Genomic DNA, 16,637 nt, shown 5'->3' with positions numbered 1-16,637 from the left:
CTTCCTTTTTAAAACCTCTTCTTGCAGTGTCTCTAATGTCACCTTCTGCCGTAACCCATTTGCACGGATCCTTTAACCATTGACTCAGAACAGGCTCACTGCATGATTTCCAGATAATGGCAATGCATTTTTCACAATCACGTTTGGTCTTTACCGGTTCTTTATTAGTTGAGTGGACGCTTCCTGGATTTTAACCTGTGATTTCTAGCTTCCAGCTGAGCCGTCTTCCCACTAAAAGTATGAGATCACTAGTGTGATGATTTCATGCTGTTACTAGGAGGTGTGATGTGGTATCGTGAGGTAACAAGGTCATAGTATTGCTACTATTTGTTCCGATTAAAGTGTGACGTTCACCTCTGGCTACAACTAAGTCTTGGTTGGTTTCATGAACGTAAGATGGCTGTGAATGGATCTGAGTTGAATTGAAAGAGTGTTCTAGAGTTTAGACCTTAGGAAGCTATGCATGCACCCCAGGTCCCTACAATCTGAAGGAAGGTAGTTACTGGTGTATATTCATGCTCAGTCATTGGGATCTACTGTTCATGTCAGGGCAGGCTTGCTATGTTTCCTAGTTGATTTCCTGTTTCTGTGGCATTACAAATCTGGTTTCCAGTTTAGGATCTCAAGGAGACCAGTCGTAACACTACATAAGATGCCCGTGTGCCGCACACCCTCAGAGGGTGGCGAAGCTGAGGGACTTGTCTTGAAATTATACCATTAGTGACATTTGTTGCTCAAAAGATGTGGGTCTATCTCACAAAAAGAAATCAGGCCAGAGTGCGCAAGTGCACATGAAGCCTGCTTCACCTTTTATTAAAGCATTCGCTTGTCTTTTTTTCAGAACATCCATCACAACCCCTCTCAGCCCCCTGGAGATAGCTTGCACTGGAGGCCTACGGGGTAGTGTGAAGTTCTCTGTGCAGATCAGTAATAAGAGCATCATTCATCAAGAGTTAATTCTGGATGCCGAGTGCCCATTTGTGAGATGCCAGACTGAGGTTTGTTCAGGTTTTTTAGGCCACAACTTTTGCACTTTTTTTTTTAGCTCTTTACTTCTCATTCGTGCTAGATCTCCATGATGTTGCAGAGTGGCTCCCTTCCCAACATCTGCTAAAAAAGGTGCTCCCTTGTCCTCTCCCACAGGTGGAATGGAATGAATCCCACAAGTTTCTGAAGGTGCAGTTCCCCGTGAAGGTCAGGAGCGCCAACGCCACTTATGAGATTCAGTTTGGACACCTACAGCGGCCAACACACTGGAACACCTCCTGGGACTGGGCGCGGTTTGAGGTAAGTCGAGGATAGGAGAATATAGAGCAGAGCAACTTATCCAGACATGCACATCTTTGTGTTATATAATTTACTTTTTGTTGTACTCTCCTAGAAATATGTAAATCTTGTCCTACACCAATTAATTCCCTCCTGCTTTAGGCAATTTGCTTATTTGTGATTTTACAGAGTGCAAACCAGTGTTGGAGAAGGACATCAGAGTACTCGTTATACATAAATTTGAAATTTGAGGGTCTCAAGGCGCTATGTATATGTGGACGGGGTCGGGCTGGGTCTGCGGAGCCAGGTCTTGAGGTCCTTCCTGAATTGCAGCAGCAATGGTGATTGCCTAAGGTGCAGATGCAGGGAGTCCCAGGTCTTTGCAGTGAAGTAGGAGAAGGATCTTCCTCCAGCCGTGGTTTTGAGTATCCGTGGGACAGTGGCCAGGGCAGCGAATCAGCGCTGTGAAATAACAGGTCACTCCTTCCACTGATTACCCTACTTTGGAGATGGTTAGTCTAGGGAGTGCTGTGCAGTTTCACGGTCCTTGCTGGTACTGTATAATGGTTAACAAGGTGCCTCAGCTGGAGTTTAGTGGACTGTGGTAGACTCTGGCAAGCCCGAGAGTGTGAGTATAGGGTAAGTTGAGAGCAGTTCAGATCAGGGGCCCGTAAAATGGAAGAAACTTAGTTGGCCCTAACACAAATAACATGCAGTGCTGCTAGTTAGAACAATCCAGGCTGTGTGGAAGAAACATTTACTGCACTTATGATGGGGAGGAAAAGGAAGTTAGATATATACAGGTGCACCTATCCTTTACATTCAACAAGTACATATAGTAGTTTTATACATACGATCCTGTATACATAAAAAGAGCCTGTGGAAATAGAACACAACTTCCTAGGTATAGTCCCTGTGCATCCATTATATGCAGTGCATCGGCAATAATACCTTCAACGGTAGGACTGGTGTGTATTCCTGCTGGCCAGTGGTGAAGTGAGATGGAAGTACATGCAGTCCGCTACAGAATTTGTGCCAATGATGAAGGGTAGGTTGCAAGGAGGTCGAAAAGCTGAACCACTCCAGCATAGAGATATTATGGTGTGTGACTCTCAGATGACTGAGAGACAGGTCGGTCTACTTTGCAGCACAAGATCTTCAGCACTGCAAAGGTGGCAACGCAAGGCATAAGCACTATACCCAGTTCTCATGGGCAACGTAGACTAGAGACCACCCGTCTAAATTGATTGTGACTGTAGTGACAGCATGCTGTGTCGAAAGACCTAACAAGGTGGTCTTTGGTCCATGCCCTCTTTTCTGGGACTGAAAATGTCTCTGTCTCTCTCTCCGTCTCCCTCAATTTCTAGTCGTGCTCAGAGGGTCTCTCTAGCTAAGGATGGAATATTTTGTAATCTCTCAGAGATGCAGCATCAGAAGACTGGGTGACAAATCAGAAGACACTGGTGATGAATTCTGTGAAGCAGGCAAGACAGCGCCACTCAGACTGGAGAGGTGGAGCAGAAGCAGACATCCTTTTTTAGGTTAAGGATAAGGCAGTCACGCCTCAGGCCTTCTCCCACACACTGGTTGCCAACTGAGAAGACCTCTGCATAAGGAGGTGCACCCCAGCAGCAGATCCGCAATCAAACAAGGTCCCCTAAGAAGGGATCAGTGTCCTTTCAGCAGGCTTTGATAAGCCCTTCAATCCTCATGGTGGCTTAAAAGTAGAGTTACTCTTGATCAACAAGCCAAGTGTTCTTTCATCCTATCTAAAATGGATGGTTTTCCAATTATTTCAGATTGGTGACTGATTGTGTTCGGTGATCTTAAGACCACAGTATTTAATCGACTAGTTTGGGTTCTTGCTCTGACATATGATCCTTAACACAACAATTAAACTCGGGAATAGAAAGATATTGAGCGAGCCTCTGACATTTCTGGATTGGGTTTTTATCCAGATGTGTTACAATACGCTTCAAGCGCACTCAAACTAACTTGACTAAAAAGAACGCAGAAACACAAGTCCGGAGATACAGTGAATTGGCCGTACTAACACTTGACAATCTCTCTCTCTGGGTTATTTAAAGTAACCGTAAAGTTGACCTGCTTCTACCATATGCATCTGGGAAAGTTGGTGCTCATATACCAAGCAGTATGATCCCATCACCTTCATATTTCTAATTGCTTTGCCTTTAAATCTCCTTCAAAAGAATCGACCTTGAGATGTTCTTCCTTATTTTACAGAGAGTAAAACAACAATCTTTCCTTTTACTACAAATGTCACCATATCCCGAGCCAAGTGTTCTGGCCCCAAATGATCCACCTAGGACTGGTTAGTTTCTTTCACAATGTATCTGACATACAAGTCTCTATTTAGTAGGGAAATAATAAGTACTGAATTGTGTATGTGTTAGACTGGATTCCAATGAGGGATAAGTAAGGAAAATATAATTTTTTAATTGTGTTAACTACATTGGCTAGATGTGTGATCCCCATCCTTTGGGTGCTGCATTCTCCACATAATGACCAGAGAACCAAATCATTTTAATTTCCAAGTTTTTTAAGATAGGTATCTTTATTTTTAGTCCAGCTGACAAAGGAACCATAATTAAAAGCTAGTCTTCCTATCCACCTGGAATTATTCTGGTTAGTATAACTTTAGTATGTGCACTATCTCTAAAGCACTTAAGTCAAAAATGCTTTGTGAAAAAATATGTAGTCAGGTTTGCAGATCTTGGGACAACCCAGTAATCTAGTGGTGTTTTTTTTCTCCCTACAGGTGTGGGGTCATCGATGGATGGATCTGTCAGAACATGGCTTTGGTGTAGCGTTGCTCAACGACTGTAAATATGGGTGCTCTGTGCATGGCAACGTATTGAGCCTCTCCCTGTGAGTGATACTTGTGTTGATGAAATGATGGCAGTGAGGTCCATGCATGGTATCAGTCCTCAGCGGATGCAGGGTCTCAGTCCTCAGCAGATGCAGGATCTCAGTCCTCAGCAGATGCAGGATTTAAGTCCTCATTTGTGAGAAACTAGATTATGTAATTATTCACACATGCCAATGTTGTATTAGACAGTCTCATACAAGATACCTAAAGTCTGTATCTTCTATCACCCTCCCAAGTGTCTGAATAGATTTATGTTAGCCTTTTCTGGATAAAGTATGCCTAATACAGAAACTGTACTTGTAGTAGTTTGTGCCTGTAATTATAGGAAGCCAGTTTGTTTGATCCCTTAGGTTCTGTCAATCATTGTCAAGTATTTAATTCATGGTACCCCTTTCCAAGCTTTATCGGCTTGCAGCCGTCGTCTCAGTGTAAACAGTCCATGGCATTTCTATATAGCACAAAGACCCGCCTTCCCTTACTCTACAAGTGTCTGACTGTGTGCTCTGATTTAAAAGATGTAGTGTGAGCCAAAAATCCTGAAAACAGGCCAGACACATTGCACAAGGGTTTGTAAAAGGTAACTATCTTTAGTTCATTCAGAAACAGCACTATGCTCCTACTCTGAACTACTTCCAACTCCGAAATCTATCCTCTTGAAAGAGGTCTCAGAATGTTTTGACTACCCATCCTGTTCAGTAAATCCTTATGGCTCTTCTGTGCAGTGATGGCGATCGGTTGAGAATGCCTATTGCACCCCACCTTTCTCTACCAATTTTTTTCAGACCCCCTCCTGCCATGGTACATACATTATTCTTGTTGCAAATGAACCGCTTATTATGACCCCCCTTGATAGAAGCTGATTTTGCAGCACCCTCTCAATGTGCACATATTGGAAAACCTGGCTTTCAGTGACCCATAGAGAAGCATAGCTCCATTGTGCCACCGACTGCCCCCTCTTGACAGATTATACTGTTAGAAGTCAACATTTAACTCTGGGTTGTCTGTTGTCCTAAATCAATTCCAAACAGAAGTACATATCCTTTGTGAATAATTGAATAGTCAATCTAAAAGGAATACTAATGAAAGAGTATAAAAATATAGGAAGTATTATCATCGTTAGGGAGGAAATATGGTCCATCATTGAAAGAGGCAGACTGCACCATTGCTACTCAGAAGTCTCTTGTTTATCTATGCAGTACTAGAATTACTTTTAAATACTAAATCCCTGTTGGGGCTTGGATCAGTGCATAAATGTCTGATCTTGGCTGAATAACACAGAAGTCTAATTTCTTGACCTGCCTCTTGAGTGGTGTTAGAAATGGGATTTCTGGCTGGCTAACGCGTGCGCCAAAGCCAGGCAGAAACCACCACTCTAGTCAGGGCAAGGAAGTTACACGCCAAAGATAACCCTTGCTCACCCACTTGGTAGCTTGGCATGAGCAGTCAGGCTTATCCCGGAGGCAATGTGTAAAGCATTTGCGCACGCACACAGCAACAACATCCCAGGCCCACCACAAAAGAAACTCCACACAAGGTTATATATAAAAATAGCCTTTGTATTATCAAAACACATTAGAATAGTAAGCACATATTATACATGGGGCCACCTGGCACTAGGTCATATTTACAAGGGATTATGTACACCTGACAGGGCCAACTGGACCACTGTCAGTACCATCACAAAGTGAACTTAGTAAATGTAGAATTTAGCATAAACATAGAACACAACCAGTACTACTGGTAATCACTGCACTTAGCATCAGCCTGTAACATAAACTACATTATGCACAGCATCACGTCAGGCGCACATTGCATTCTGCGCCAACCTCACCATCATAAACACCTGAGGCCATCATCTCACAAGTCTAAACGTATTAGACCCTGACCTCCTAAGTACAACTACATTAGGGAATAAATCTCGCTAGCATAAACCATAATATGCAAACCAACCTCATAATCATAAACCACAGTTAGAGGTATAACACAGGGTGCGTAAATCATACTAAATGAATAACATTTCCTATAACCACACTCACATTAGAAGTCGAACGCATTAGACACTAACATCCTAATCATAAATCACATTAGGCATAACCACATGAACATAAATCACATTAGGGCCTGGAGCCCTACACAACTCACCGTCCCCCCTGGCCAACTGGCCATCTCAGAAAGTGGGCTCAAATGCCCTGGGTCCCCAAAGTCAAGGCTCGCTGCCTAGCAGCGGAATCCAATTGTGCCACTGCGCAAACCTAAACGGTGCAGCTGCCCACTACTTGCTGGGCAGCTGGAAATATAAAAGTGAGGCATGAGCTCTCAATGGCCCGTAACACAAATATGCCATACGTTGGAGCCACACGAGGGCTCTGAAAATGATTATGCCAGTGTTGGAGACACACGGGGCTCTGCAAACAAATATTGCCCCCAAGAACGTGGAGCGCACTGGTGCTGTAAATAAATATGCACATGGTGGAGCCACGAACAGGCTCTAAAAATGAACATGTTCCCAAAAACGTGGCAGCTGCCCTCTAGCAAGCGGGGCAGCTGCCACGTTTGACAAGGTTAGAGCCACACGCAGGCTCTTAAGATAAATCCTGCCCCCTTCGTTGGGGACCCCCTATCAGGCGGGGGCCGCTCAGGGAATGTAAATTGATACTGGCCACGATCGGCCCAAACACGGGAGAGGTGCTCATTCACCAGGGCAGGACTCCTTCGGTCTTCTCTCGGGCCTCCGGTACCGGCACCACTTCTCCCGGTCTTCGCTGCTGGCGCCTGGGGGGCTCTCCCTCACTTGCGGGAGCCCCTCCTCATCTATGCGCCATGCTTCACCCGGTCCCTCACCAGGGGGGGCCGGGACTTCTCCAAGGCTTTGGCTGCTACCGCGGGGCTCTCCCTCGAGCATGGGAGCCCCGCATCTCTACCTCGCGCCGGCCTCTTTTCTTCTGGATGCGGCAGGGGTAGGCACCGGCTGCAGCACCATGGTTCACCCGGTCCCCCGTCTCGGGGCCAGGACTTAAGATAGGGAGCCCATGAGGCTCCGGGCTGATTTCTCTTCTGGGGCTCCCCCTAGCTCATGGGAGCCCCGCAACTCTCGTGCTGCTTCCGGTCCAGCCGCTGGCCCCGCCCACGTCACAGGCGGACTTGCCTGACTATCGGGCGGCCGCGGCTGGGCAGCGATGGCAATTCTCTTGACTCTGGGCACAATGAGGGGTAGGCTCCCTCCGTAATAAAGAAAGGTACAGCGGGGTGGGCACCCGCTTCATCTAATAATGGCAAAGTCGCGGGGTGGGCACCCGCGCAATTAGGAGAAAAGGTCAAGTCGCGGGGTGGGCTCCCGCGCAATTAAAAATAGAAATACGCGGCCATGGGGCCATAATTGAGGGTGGGCACCTGCAATTAAATTCACTAAGCGGGGTGGGCACACGCAGTTAAATTCGCATGGCGGGGGAATCCCAATGCTGAGGGTTCCCTCAAAGACCATTGCAGCCCAGCGCTGCCAGGGCAAGGCACCGAGGTTCATCCTACAAATAAAAGGCAAATTAAGATAAAGCGCTCCCAGGCGCTAGGGGTAAAAGCACCAAGTCCAAGAAGTCCTGGAGTCCCAGCAAGGCAGAAGGGTCCCAAGAAGCAGTCCTCCAGGCATCCAGTGGCAGGGCAGGGCCCCGGGAGGCAAGCCTTCCCTGAGCCCCAGCAGCAGCACGCCCCTGGTAGATTCAAGTCCACAAACAAGAACATTTTCATGGGGTCACAGCCCCGTCTTTTATACAGCATTTTCCTTTGTTCGACAACTGTAGGGCAAGGGGAGAACCAGATACAGCTGGTTCAGGAGCACTTTGTTTTGCTCAGCTCCCCTCTCTATTCACAGGACTGTCCAGGAACATCAGACGCACCACAGGAGGTGGAGCCAGCATTGTGAAGGGAAGGCCCAGCCCCATTCAGGTCCCAGGTGCAACTCCTCTCTCCCATCTACATGCAGATCTCTCCATTCACCACCGGGCAGACTCACCCTGGCTCCTGGGTCCCAGGTGCAACTCCTCCCTCCCATCTACATGCAGATCTCTCCATTCACCACCGGGCAGACTCACCCTGGCTCCTGGAATTCCCCAGCCCTCCCAGCTCCTGTCAATCACAAGCCAGAAAGGCAATTCACATCACACAGACATGCCAACTTCTAGAAGTGGCACTTCTCCACCAGTCACAATAAATCTGCGCACACCATTGCGCAGCATTTATTCTCCCCATGAAACTGGGACACAGTGCTAAAGTGCCTAGAGACCTAAAACTGCTAACACTACATAGGGGAAAAGGCCAGGATAAATGCAAAAAGTTTAGGGGTGAACCTGCCAAAGGGGCAAGGTCCAACACGTGGTGTCTGTTAGTGACGGTAACTTGGACAAGCTCCAGTTTATGCATAGGGCTGACTATTAACCAAACTCTACTATTGCCTCTCTCAGCTACCGCAGGTTGTCTCCCGATCTTTTTAACAAACAATAAGTTTTATATTCTTCTTTCAGCCAGCATTAACGTGGATGCACCTACTGAGTAATAGAAAAAATGGGGGCTAGTCTATGTTGAAAATTCAGTACATGAAAAAAAAAAAAATCTCTTGAGTTTACTGCAGAGTACCTCATTGAAACCAGGCATTCCACTCAGCAAAATATCCCATGCTGTGCAAAAAAGGATTTGACTTGTAACATTAGATTTGCAGCATGTGGTATACAAGATCACATGCACTACACACTTCCGCCAACGACATACTTGTCAATAGACCTGATTAGGGTGGCTGAAATTGGCTATCTTGCCAATGAAGTCAACAGTGGAAATACATTATCTCGATTATTTTTAAACATCTCCCACTTTCCTCTTCTAAAATGATGGAATGTATGCATCTAGTGTTGGGCTGTGAAGGTTGCACGTTGTGTTTTTCAAGAAGTGCTTTCGATGTTGAGTTCACTTGAAAATACCTCCCTTGGAAACTGACAATGCACCAGGACACATGCTCTACCTCATATTGTTTTTTTCCGATGAATGCTTGTAGCCCAGATTCCTCCCGTTTAGGCACAAGACTGAATCAGGATCATTTAAAAAGCATTATTCCTGCATGCCGGTAGGTGGCATCACACAACTCTGTGCCCACTTCGTAACCATCCCAGAAGTGACGAATTGAGCCAAATATAAGGGCCACTTATTTACGCTGTCAGTTTCTTTTTTTTATGCATCTTCATACGTGAATTTAGAACTCACACCCAACTTTTTCCTAGTCTATTGATGAGGTTTTTTCTTCAAAATTATTTTTTCAAGTGTGCAGTGGAAGTATGTTACCTCCTAAAACCACAGAGTTTGAGCCTTGCAGAGGCTGTCGCAAACAGATATCTGTGACAGATCCCCACAACATCTGTTTCTGGTGTTGTCAGTCATGTGAGGAGTGTGCCCTTATGAATCCAAAAGTAATCCGGAAAAGTGAAGCTGTACATCACCAGGCATCGAAAGAAGCCTTGGAAGTCCTACTCGAAGTTAAGTTTGGACTCCTTCCTGCTTTCATGAACATTCCAGAGACGGGACTTTGTTGAGATTCAAGTCTTCCAAAAATCTGAAATCGAAGTGGGAGCGCAAGAAGGCCAACTGGGATTCATCCGTATCCAGCAACTTTCAACCTGAGGAGTCACAAGGACATCAGGGTGCCTTGCAGTTTCACTTTCTGTCCCCCGTCGAAGAGCTGACTACTCTGCTGATCTTGGTGCACCCTGAGTTTCCGGGGCCATCGGTGAAGTTGCAACAAATTGAGGCCTTTAGAGAAACCATGTTGTGAATATGTGCACCATTCCTGCTACTTCTGGCTTGTCTTCTGTCCCCAAAGGTCGACAGAGGTCTTCAGTTGTGTTACTGCCGATTAATTCATCCTTGGAACAGTCTGTGCCACTGGAACCTGCATCCGGGTCCACCCGAACGCCTGAGCCAACTTCCATTCTATGTCAACACAAAAGGACAACTCTGTTCCTATAGTCATTTCCGACTATGAGCGGATCCATCTTCAGTGGCACGTTTGAATAAGATCCACAGGCTTCTCTGGAGACATGGAAGCTTCTTTAATGGACATGCCGTTTGTTGGGTCTTGCGTGTTTAGTAAGAGGTCCTATTCAATGTTGGAGCATTTTAAAGAAAGCTGGTGCACTCCATAGTCCTTCCCACCCCTGCAAGGCAGTATCTTCAACAGTTTCACCCCGTTCAAAGCTACTAAAGATGGATGGCATACCACTCGCGGCCCCACCACACCGTCTTCAAAATAGGTACTCCAGTCCTTTTGGGGGGTGAATCAAACACACAACACCTAGGCAATCGGGAAGAAAACGTCTTAGTCTCCATCACACAAGCATCCTCATCCAGGCTGTTTTAGTTTGCCTTCGTGGCACATGACCATCTTGTGGGAGATATTTCATCCAGGGCTGGCAAAACGTACCATACAACAGGTGGGTCCTCCAGACCATCCACCTTGAATATGCCCTCTCCTGCAGACTCTTTTGGCAAAAGGAGCCATAGAGAAATAATTTTTGCCCAGGAAATGGGGACTGACTGTTACTTCCACTGTTTCCTAGCGCAGAAGAAAGACACAAGGATATTTTAGATGTCATCTGTCTGAAAGCCTGCTTCCATAAGGACAAATTCATGATGCTGGTGACTTTGGACCTGCAGGGCTCCTACTTTCATGTACCTGTTCTGCAGTTCCCAGATGCTATGTGCGGTTCAAGGTAGACCAGGAACATTTTCAATTTGCCGGGGTCGCCTTTGGCCTCACCACTACCACTGGGTGCCCTTGAAAGTGATGGCAATGATCACAACACACTTCCAGAGGCTGGGGATCGCAGTTTTCCCCCTACCTTGACAACGGGCTGTTAAAGGCATTCTCACCACTGTCAATCATAGACCACCACCAGATGACGGCAAACTACTTGACATCGTTGAGGTTCATTATCAACATGGCAAAGTCACACCTGACTCCATCACAGAAACTCCTTTTCATTGTAGTCATCTTGGATACGGTGCATTTTGGGGACTTTCGTGTACCACATCATCGAGGACTTTCGGCATATGATCCCTATGTTTCAGCCTCCGTCCTGGGTATCCTTGAGACTGGCTATGAGACTGTTAGTCCTCTTGGCCTCCTGTATTCTGCTTGTCGACTATACCATATGGCATATGCTGGCTCTGCAGTGGAACTTGAAGTTTCAGTGAACCCAGAACCAGGGCAACCTACTGGGTTCCATTGAGATTTCAGAGGATAATGCAGGAAATACCTTCAGTGGTGGCTCAATCTCACTTGGACCAGCAGTAGATTCCGCTTCCTGATCCACCCTGAGCTGACAGTGGTGACAAATGCATTACTCCTGGGATGAGGAAATCATCTGGGAGATGCAGAGAACAGAGGACTCAAGTTTACGGCAAAAATCCTACTCTACATCGCCTGGTGCTGAAGGCCTTCCTACTGCCCATGAAAGAGAGACTGGTTTGGGTCCTTATAGACATCACTGCTATGTGGTCCTGCACCCAGCAGAGTGTGCTGTGGTCCTGGGCCCTGTGCCCATCGCCTACCATCTGGAGTTGGATGGAGTGCTAGGCATTTCACTAGTTGTGATCCACCTAGCAGGATCTTTGAACACCAGGGCAAACGAGCTCGGCATCCGGTGCCTAGCGGATCTCAAATGGCAGTTACACTCCGCGGTGGCATAGGTCATCTTCTAGCAGTGGGGAGAATCCTGGCTAGATCTTTTCACCACCGCAGAGAACACGCTCACACCTGGGGAGTCAGTAAAAGCGCTGCGAACCACGCACAGGCTTAGCAGCGGGTGGGACTGGCAGAGACAGGAGATCGGCCGGGCGCAGTTCATTGGAAAGAGATGGAGCTGCGATCGTTCCTCTGCCCGGCCCCCGCTGGGATGTGGTCCCTGAGAGCTGCATGTAGAGGTGACTGCCGAACTCCGCAGGAGAGCCTGAATGAGCGGCGATAGTAAAGAGGTAAGCGGATGTCCCCTTCCAGGAGACACAATCACGGGGACCCCATGCCAGCGAGGGAGAGGCTTGGGGGGTGTGGGGGAGTCAGGGGTCAGAAGAGACACCAGATGGACAGGGAAAGGATCCATTCCAGCCCCACCCCAAAATGGCAGAATATCGTGGCAGAGTGGCATGAAGGTGGGCCAGGCAAGGGCTGTGCCTGTCCCCAAAATGGCGCCTGGAGCGAGATTTCGTTGCTCATTTCAGGGTCTCCACAATGCAAAATACTAGCAATGGGACTGTTTTTTTACACTTAGTCCTACGACAGCCTCACTCGCAGCGAGAGAATTGCTTGGGGCAACAGCTGAGTGCCCTACAGCCCCGGGCCTACACATTCTACATGCCTGACCTTAAGATGGATTTCCTGGCCTGTCGCCTGGAAGCATTGCTATAGAGTGCATATAAACCCTACAGTAAGTCTTAGCCTCCCAGTCACTCCGGGATTGGTGCTGCCAATTGATCTACGACGATGCCCCCCGGACTGAAACCTTGAACATTGGACACACCACGGACGCGGATCAACATGGCACACGCCCAATGGAACTTTGATGGAATTTTGACGATGCCCCCGGGACGGATACCAAAACTGTTTGTACTTCCCTGGGTGCATGAGCAACCTTGGCTGATGCCTGGTGGAGCTGTCATAGGCAGCTATAGAGGAGTCTGGCCCTGGTTTCACCCCCTCGGCCATCACCTACCCAGCCAATGATCTGACATTATTTTCCTCCTTTCCCCGTTTAGTTTCCTTCCCTACCCCTCCCTCATTGATTCTTTGATGTAACTATGTAACTCGCTGATCCTCATGTAAAGCGCTCTGATACCTCCGGGTCTAGCCAGCGCTATATAAAACTTTTCAAATAAATAAATAAACACGCAATGTCAAACGTTTTGCAGGCTGCAGTTTCCAAGGAGGCTCTCTCTGAGGCGCATTCCATGTACAGTGGGACATTGGACTCCTGTGCGCCTTTCCACCCCTACCTGTCCTGGCCCAAATTCAGAAGATCAGATATGACTGGGTGCAAGTCATCCAAGTGGCTCCTGATTGTGCAAACAGAGTTTGGTACCTGGAACCTCTGGGCATGAGCATCTGTTATCTGATCAGGCTACAGCTTCTGGAGCACCCCCTGTCACAGTAGCAGGTCAGGATACTCAACCTGCACCCCCAATCATGGAGATTGAGCTGCAGCAGTTGATGGCATTGTTAATCTTCCTCCAGAAGTCGTGGATGGTCACGCTGGCTGCTAGGCATCCTACTACTAAATCTGTGACACTGTGACAGGTTTGTAGCCTGGCCTGTTGTTCGTTGTAACTCTGGCCTAGCAAGGACTTGCATTGGGGCCCACTAAATGTTTTCGGTCAATGTTTAGTGGAGCAGCTGTTCAAATTACCCATTACGATGAATTTTTTTAAAAAGTCTGACTCATTTATTTCCTCCAAAACCACCTGTGAAGTCACAGTGGGTCCTTACTTTCCTAACGTGCACGCCATTGGAACCCACTCACAGCTGTCCAATACATCTCCTGATACTGAACACTGTGTTTCTGGTTGCAACTTATTCGTTATGTGAAAGAACTCTAAGCTCTCTTGGTGCCACCTTTTTCACAGACAAAGTGGTACTGTGGTCCAAGGAGGCCTTTTTACCTACGGTTATTACTGCTTTTGAACAATGCATCACTCTTCCTACTTTCTTTTCCTCGCCTCTGCCTTAGAAAGAGGAGGAGAGACTTTATCAACTGGACCCTAAAAGACCTATATGCTTCTACATTGCATTGCACCAAAGACCACTGGGTTGATCATCAGCTTAGTGTGAGATTCTCTGGAGCAAATAAAGGCAAAGCAGTGCAGAAAACTTTACCCTACATTTCTCCAACGTTTTAGATGGCTAAGGGAAGAGAGAGATGGCCCAATAACGTCTTGGGTGGATTTGTTCAGCAATGAGGGTGGGTGCGTAAAACAAATCTATTTTTCTATGAAAGAAATTGAAGGGCACACATGCAACGGCTTGAAAGGAGAAAAACAAACATCACACAAAAGGTAAAATGAGATAAAGGTTATCAATAATTCTGGTTAGTATGGTGTGTGTCAGACTCCCTCTAGGAAGATAAGACAACTCTCAACCTCAGTTTGTGGCATAATTCATCATTGGGCCTATCTTCATTCCAACAGATTTCATATCCGGGATGGGTTCAACCAAAAATAGCAAGGGAGCTCTTGATACTATATATGGGGATAAGAATTATTTTGTTAGGCAAGTGCATATAAAATGTAGATTTAACTAATTTGATATTTTATTCTGGGTTATTCTGTCAAGATAAAAAATGGAGACGAAAATGGTTAAAGAAACCTTTTATCCTTCTGTCATGTGATGTGAACTAACATGATTTGGCCTAATACCATTGCCACTAAAGTGTAAGAGGTCTTCCTCAGGACTGTAAGATCCCTATTTTATCTGCTGTGACTCTCGTTGGAGAAGTCAAAAATAATGGGTGAACAGAAAAGACAAACAAATAACATGCAATGGATACTTGCTTGTATTGCACAGGATTTACATGTAGAAATGAACATGAACTTACACTTATTTATAAAATCTTCCCAAAAGGGATTCTGACGCACACCCTGATAACTACAATTACTAGCTACCTTTACCTCTATTTGTGTGAAGATTGTCTATTTTGGGAGGAAGTATTAGCAAATTTTGATTCCTTTTACTCTTCCTTATGTGTTTGGATATTAGAAAACACAAAGCACCTACTTGTTGCTTCGGCTCAACCAAGTCTTCCTTGATGGATTCTCATATGCATTCAGTTGTGTTATACTAAAGCCAAATGTACATTGCACAGCATAAAGAATAGGTGCTAGTGCCCAAAGTTTTGCTCAGAAGCCTACGACCATAGCTATCAAATTTCAGGGGGGCCAAATCACAAGGCTGCGTAGCCTTGATATTACCTCATCACTCATTTATCTATCACATACACTGTTTGCCCCTTTAACTCATCTTATCGCAAGTTGTTTTTCATTCTTGTTTCCTTTCTTTGTTACTGTGCTTCTCTTTTTCTCATTCTCATTTGACCCTCCTTTCGTATGTTCTCTCTGTTGCTATGCGTCAAAGACTGATGAGTTCAAATAAGTTCCGGTCCCCCAAATGTTGGCTCCACCTGCAACCACTGAGTGAAATTAAGCACTGTTAGCAGGACATTCCACTAGAAAGGATTAATTCCTAGGTAATATTCTATTAGCAGACATATGTAAGATCACTACCTGTTTCTCTTGCAGTGCATTACTATATAGATAGCAAAGCATGTCAGGAATCGTAGGTAGTACAAACATTCCTTAAATCCCTATTCCAAGCATGGTTCGGTACTGCCTCCAAGCCACCGCTTTAGAGCTTTTTGGTACTGCTTGGTAGGCTCTGTAGAGCACGTGATCTACAGAAGCATGTGCAACATACAGAAAAAGTGGCTTACCTGTAAAAATCTGTTTGCAGATTTTAGTACTGTAGATTCCAATATGCTCTCCTACTTTCCTGGATGCAACAGATCACTCTTTACATCTGCACTTCCACGCTAGCCTATATTATCCACAATATACAGACTTTCTACTGCTTCTCACCTTCCTCTGTATATTTGCCTGTTGGGGAAAAACGCAACCTGAAGGAGAGTCTCTGTCCTTGTGCATTGTGGGTTTCAGGGACGTTATAATGCGTCACCTTTAAACCAAAAGCAGTACTGCACAGACAAGCAACTTTTACTGTTGCGAGCCAAATACTGGTTGGCAAGAGTGTGTAGAGCATGTTAACTCTCCTTCCCTAATAGGGGTATTGTATTCAACGGCTTCTGTGACCTGCTTCTATTTTTTTTGCACGAATAGGGTAATCTTATGACACTGTTCCTGTGACAGCTTCTACAAAATTTGGTTACTGGTTGAGGGGCGGGGGTGAAACCTTACGACACTAATCCAATCATTAGAACTGGCGATAGGCCATTTATTTAAAGATTTAGGTAAAAATAGTGCCTTGAAGCACAAAGCACTGACTGTGGCTATCTGGTGGTGCTGGACTTGGGCAAAGTCACAAGTTCAGGCCAACCCGGATGGAGCATGGGCTGGACACATGAACAAAGTTAGGCCCGCTGAACAAAGTACCTTAAATCCTGGTTGTGGAGCGTTGCGAGATCCCTTGTCGAGGAGGCGTTGTGTGGTGTTTCGGAGGAGCTGTAGGGCTGCGATCCAGTAACTTTGCTGCGGTCCCGAAGAGCTGTGGGCTGGGGTGTGAGGTACCTCGCCGAGGAGGTTTAGAGGAGTTGTGAATTTCTGCGGCGGGGATGCGTCATGCCTCGGTGGTTCCGATGCGAATCTGCAAGAAGATGTACCAGGCTCCATCAGTACTGCTAAATACCACAGCTGGGCAGGTGGAGCACCTTTAGGCCCACTTCCAAGG

The 16,637-nt window shown here is 46.3% G+C and overlaps 1 protein-coding gene across 1 annotated transcript in view; it reads left to right on the top strand.

Moving 5' to 3' along the window:
* The window catches only part of MAN2C1 (mannosidase alpha class 2C member 1), a 291,020-nt gene that overhangs the window by 223,617 nt on the left and 50,766 nt on the right, over positions 1 to 16,637 (top strand). The window contains exons 20-22 of the mRNA XM_085643836.1: positions 842 to 998; positions 1,144 to 1,287; positions 4,046 to 4,155. Of these exons, the coding sequence (XP_085499962.1) occupies positions 842 to 998; positions 1,144 to 1,287; positions 4,046 to 4,155 (411 nt within the window). The remainder of the gene's footprint in view (positions 1 to 841; positions 999 to 1,143; positions 1,288 to 4,045; positions 4,156 to 16,637) is intronic.

The sequence above is a fragment of the Triturus cristatus genome, chromosome 3_1 (genome assembly GCF_964204655.1).
Source record: "Triturus cristatus chromosome 3_1, aTriCri1.1, whole genome shotgun sequence".
NCBI classification, from domain to species: domain Eukaryota; kingdom Metazoa; phylum Chordata; class Amphibia; order Caudata; family Salamandridae; genus Triturus; species Triturus cristatus.
The sequence above is the reverse complement of the archived record's forward strand: the minus strand, read 5'-3'. Positions and strand labels throughout refer to the sequence as shown.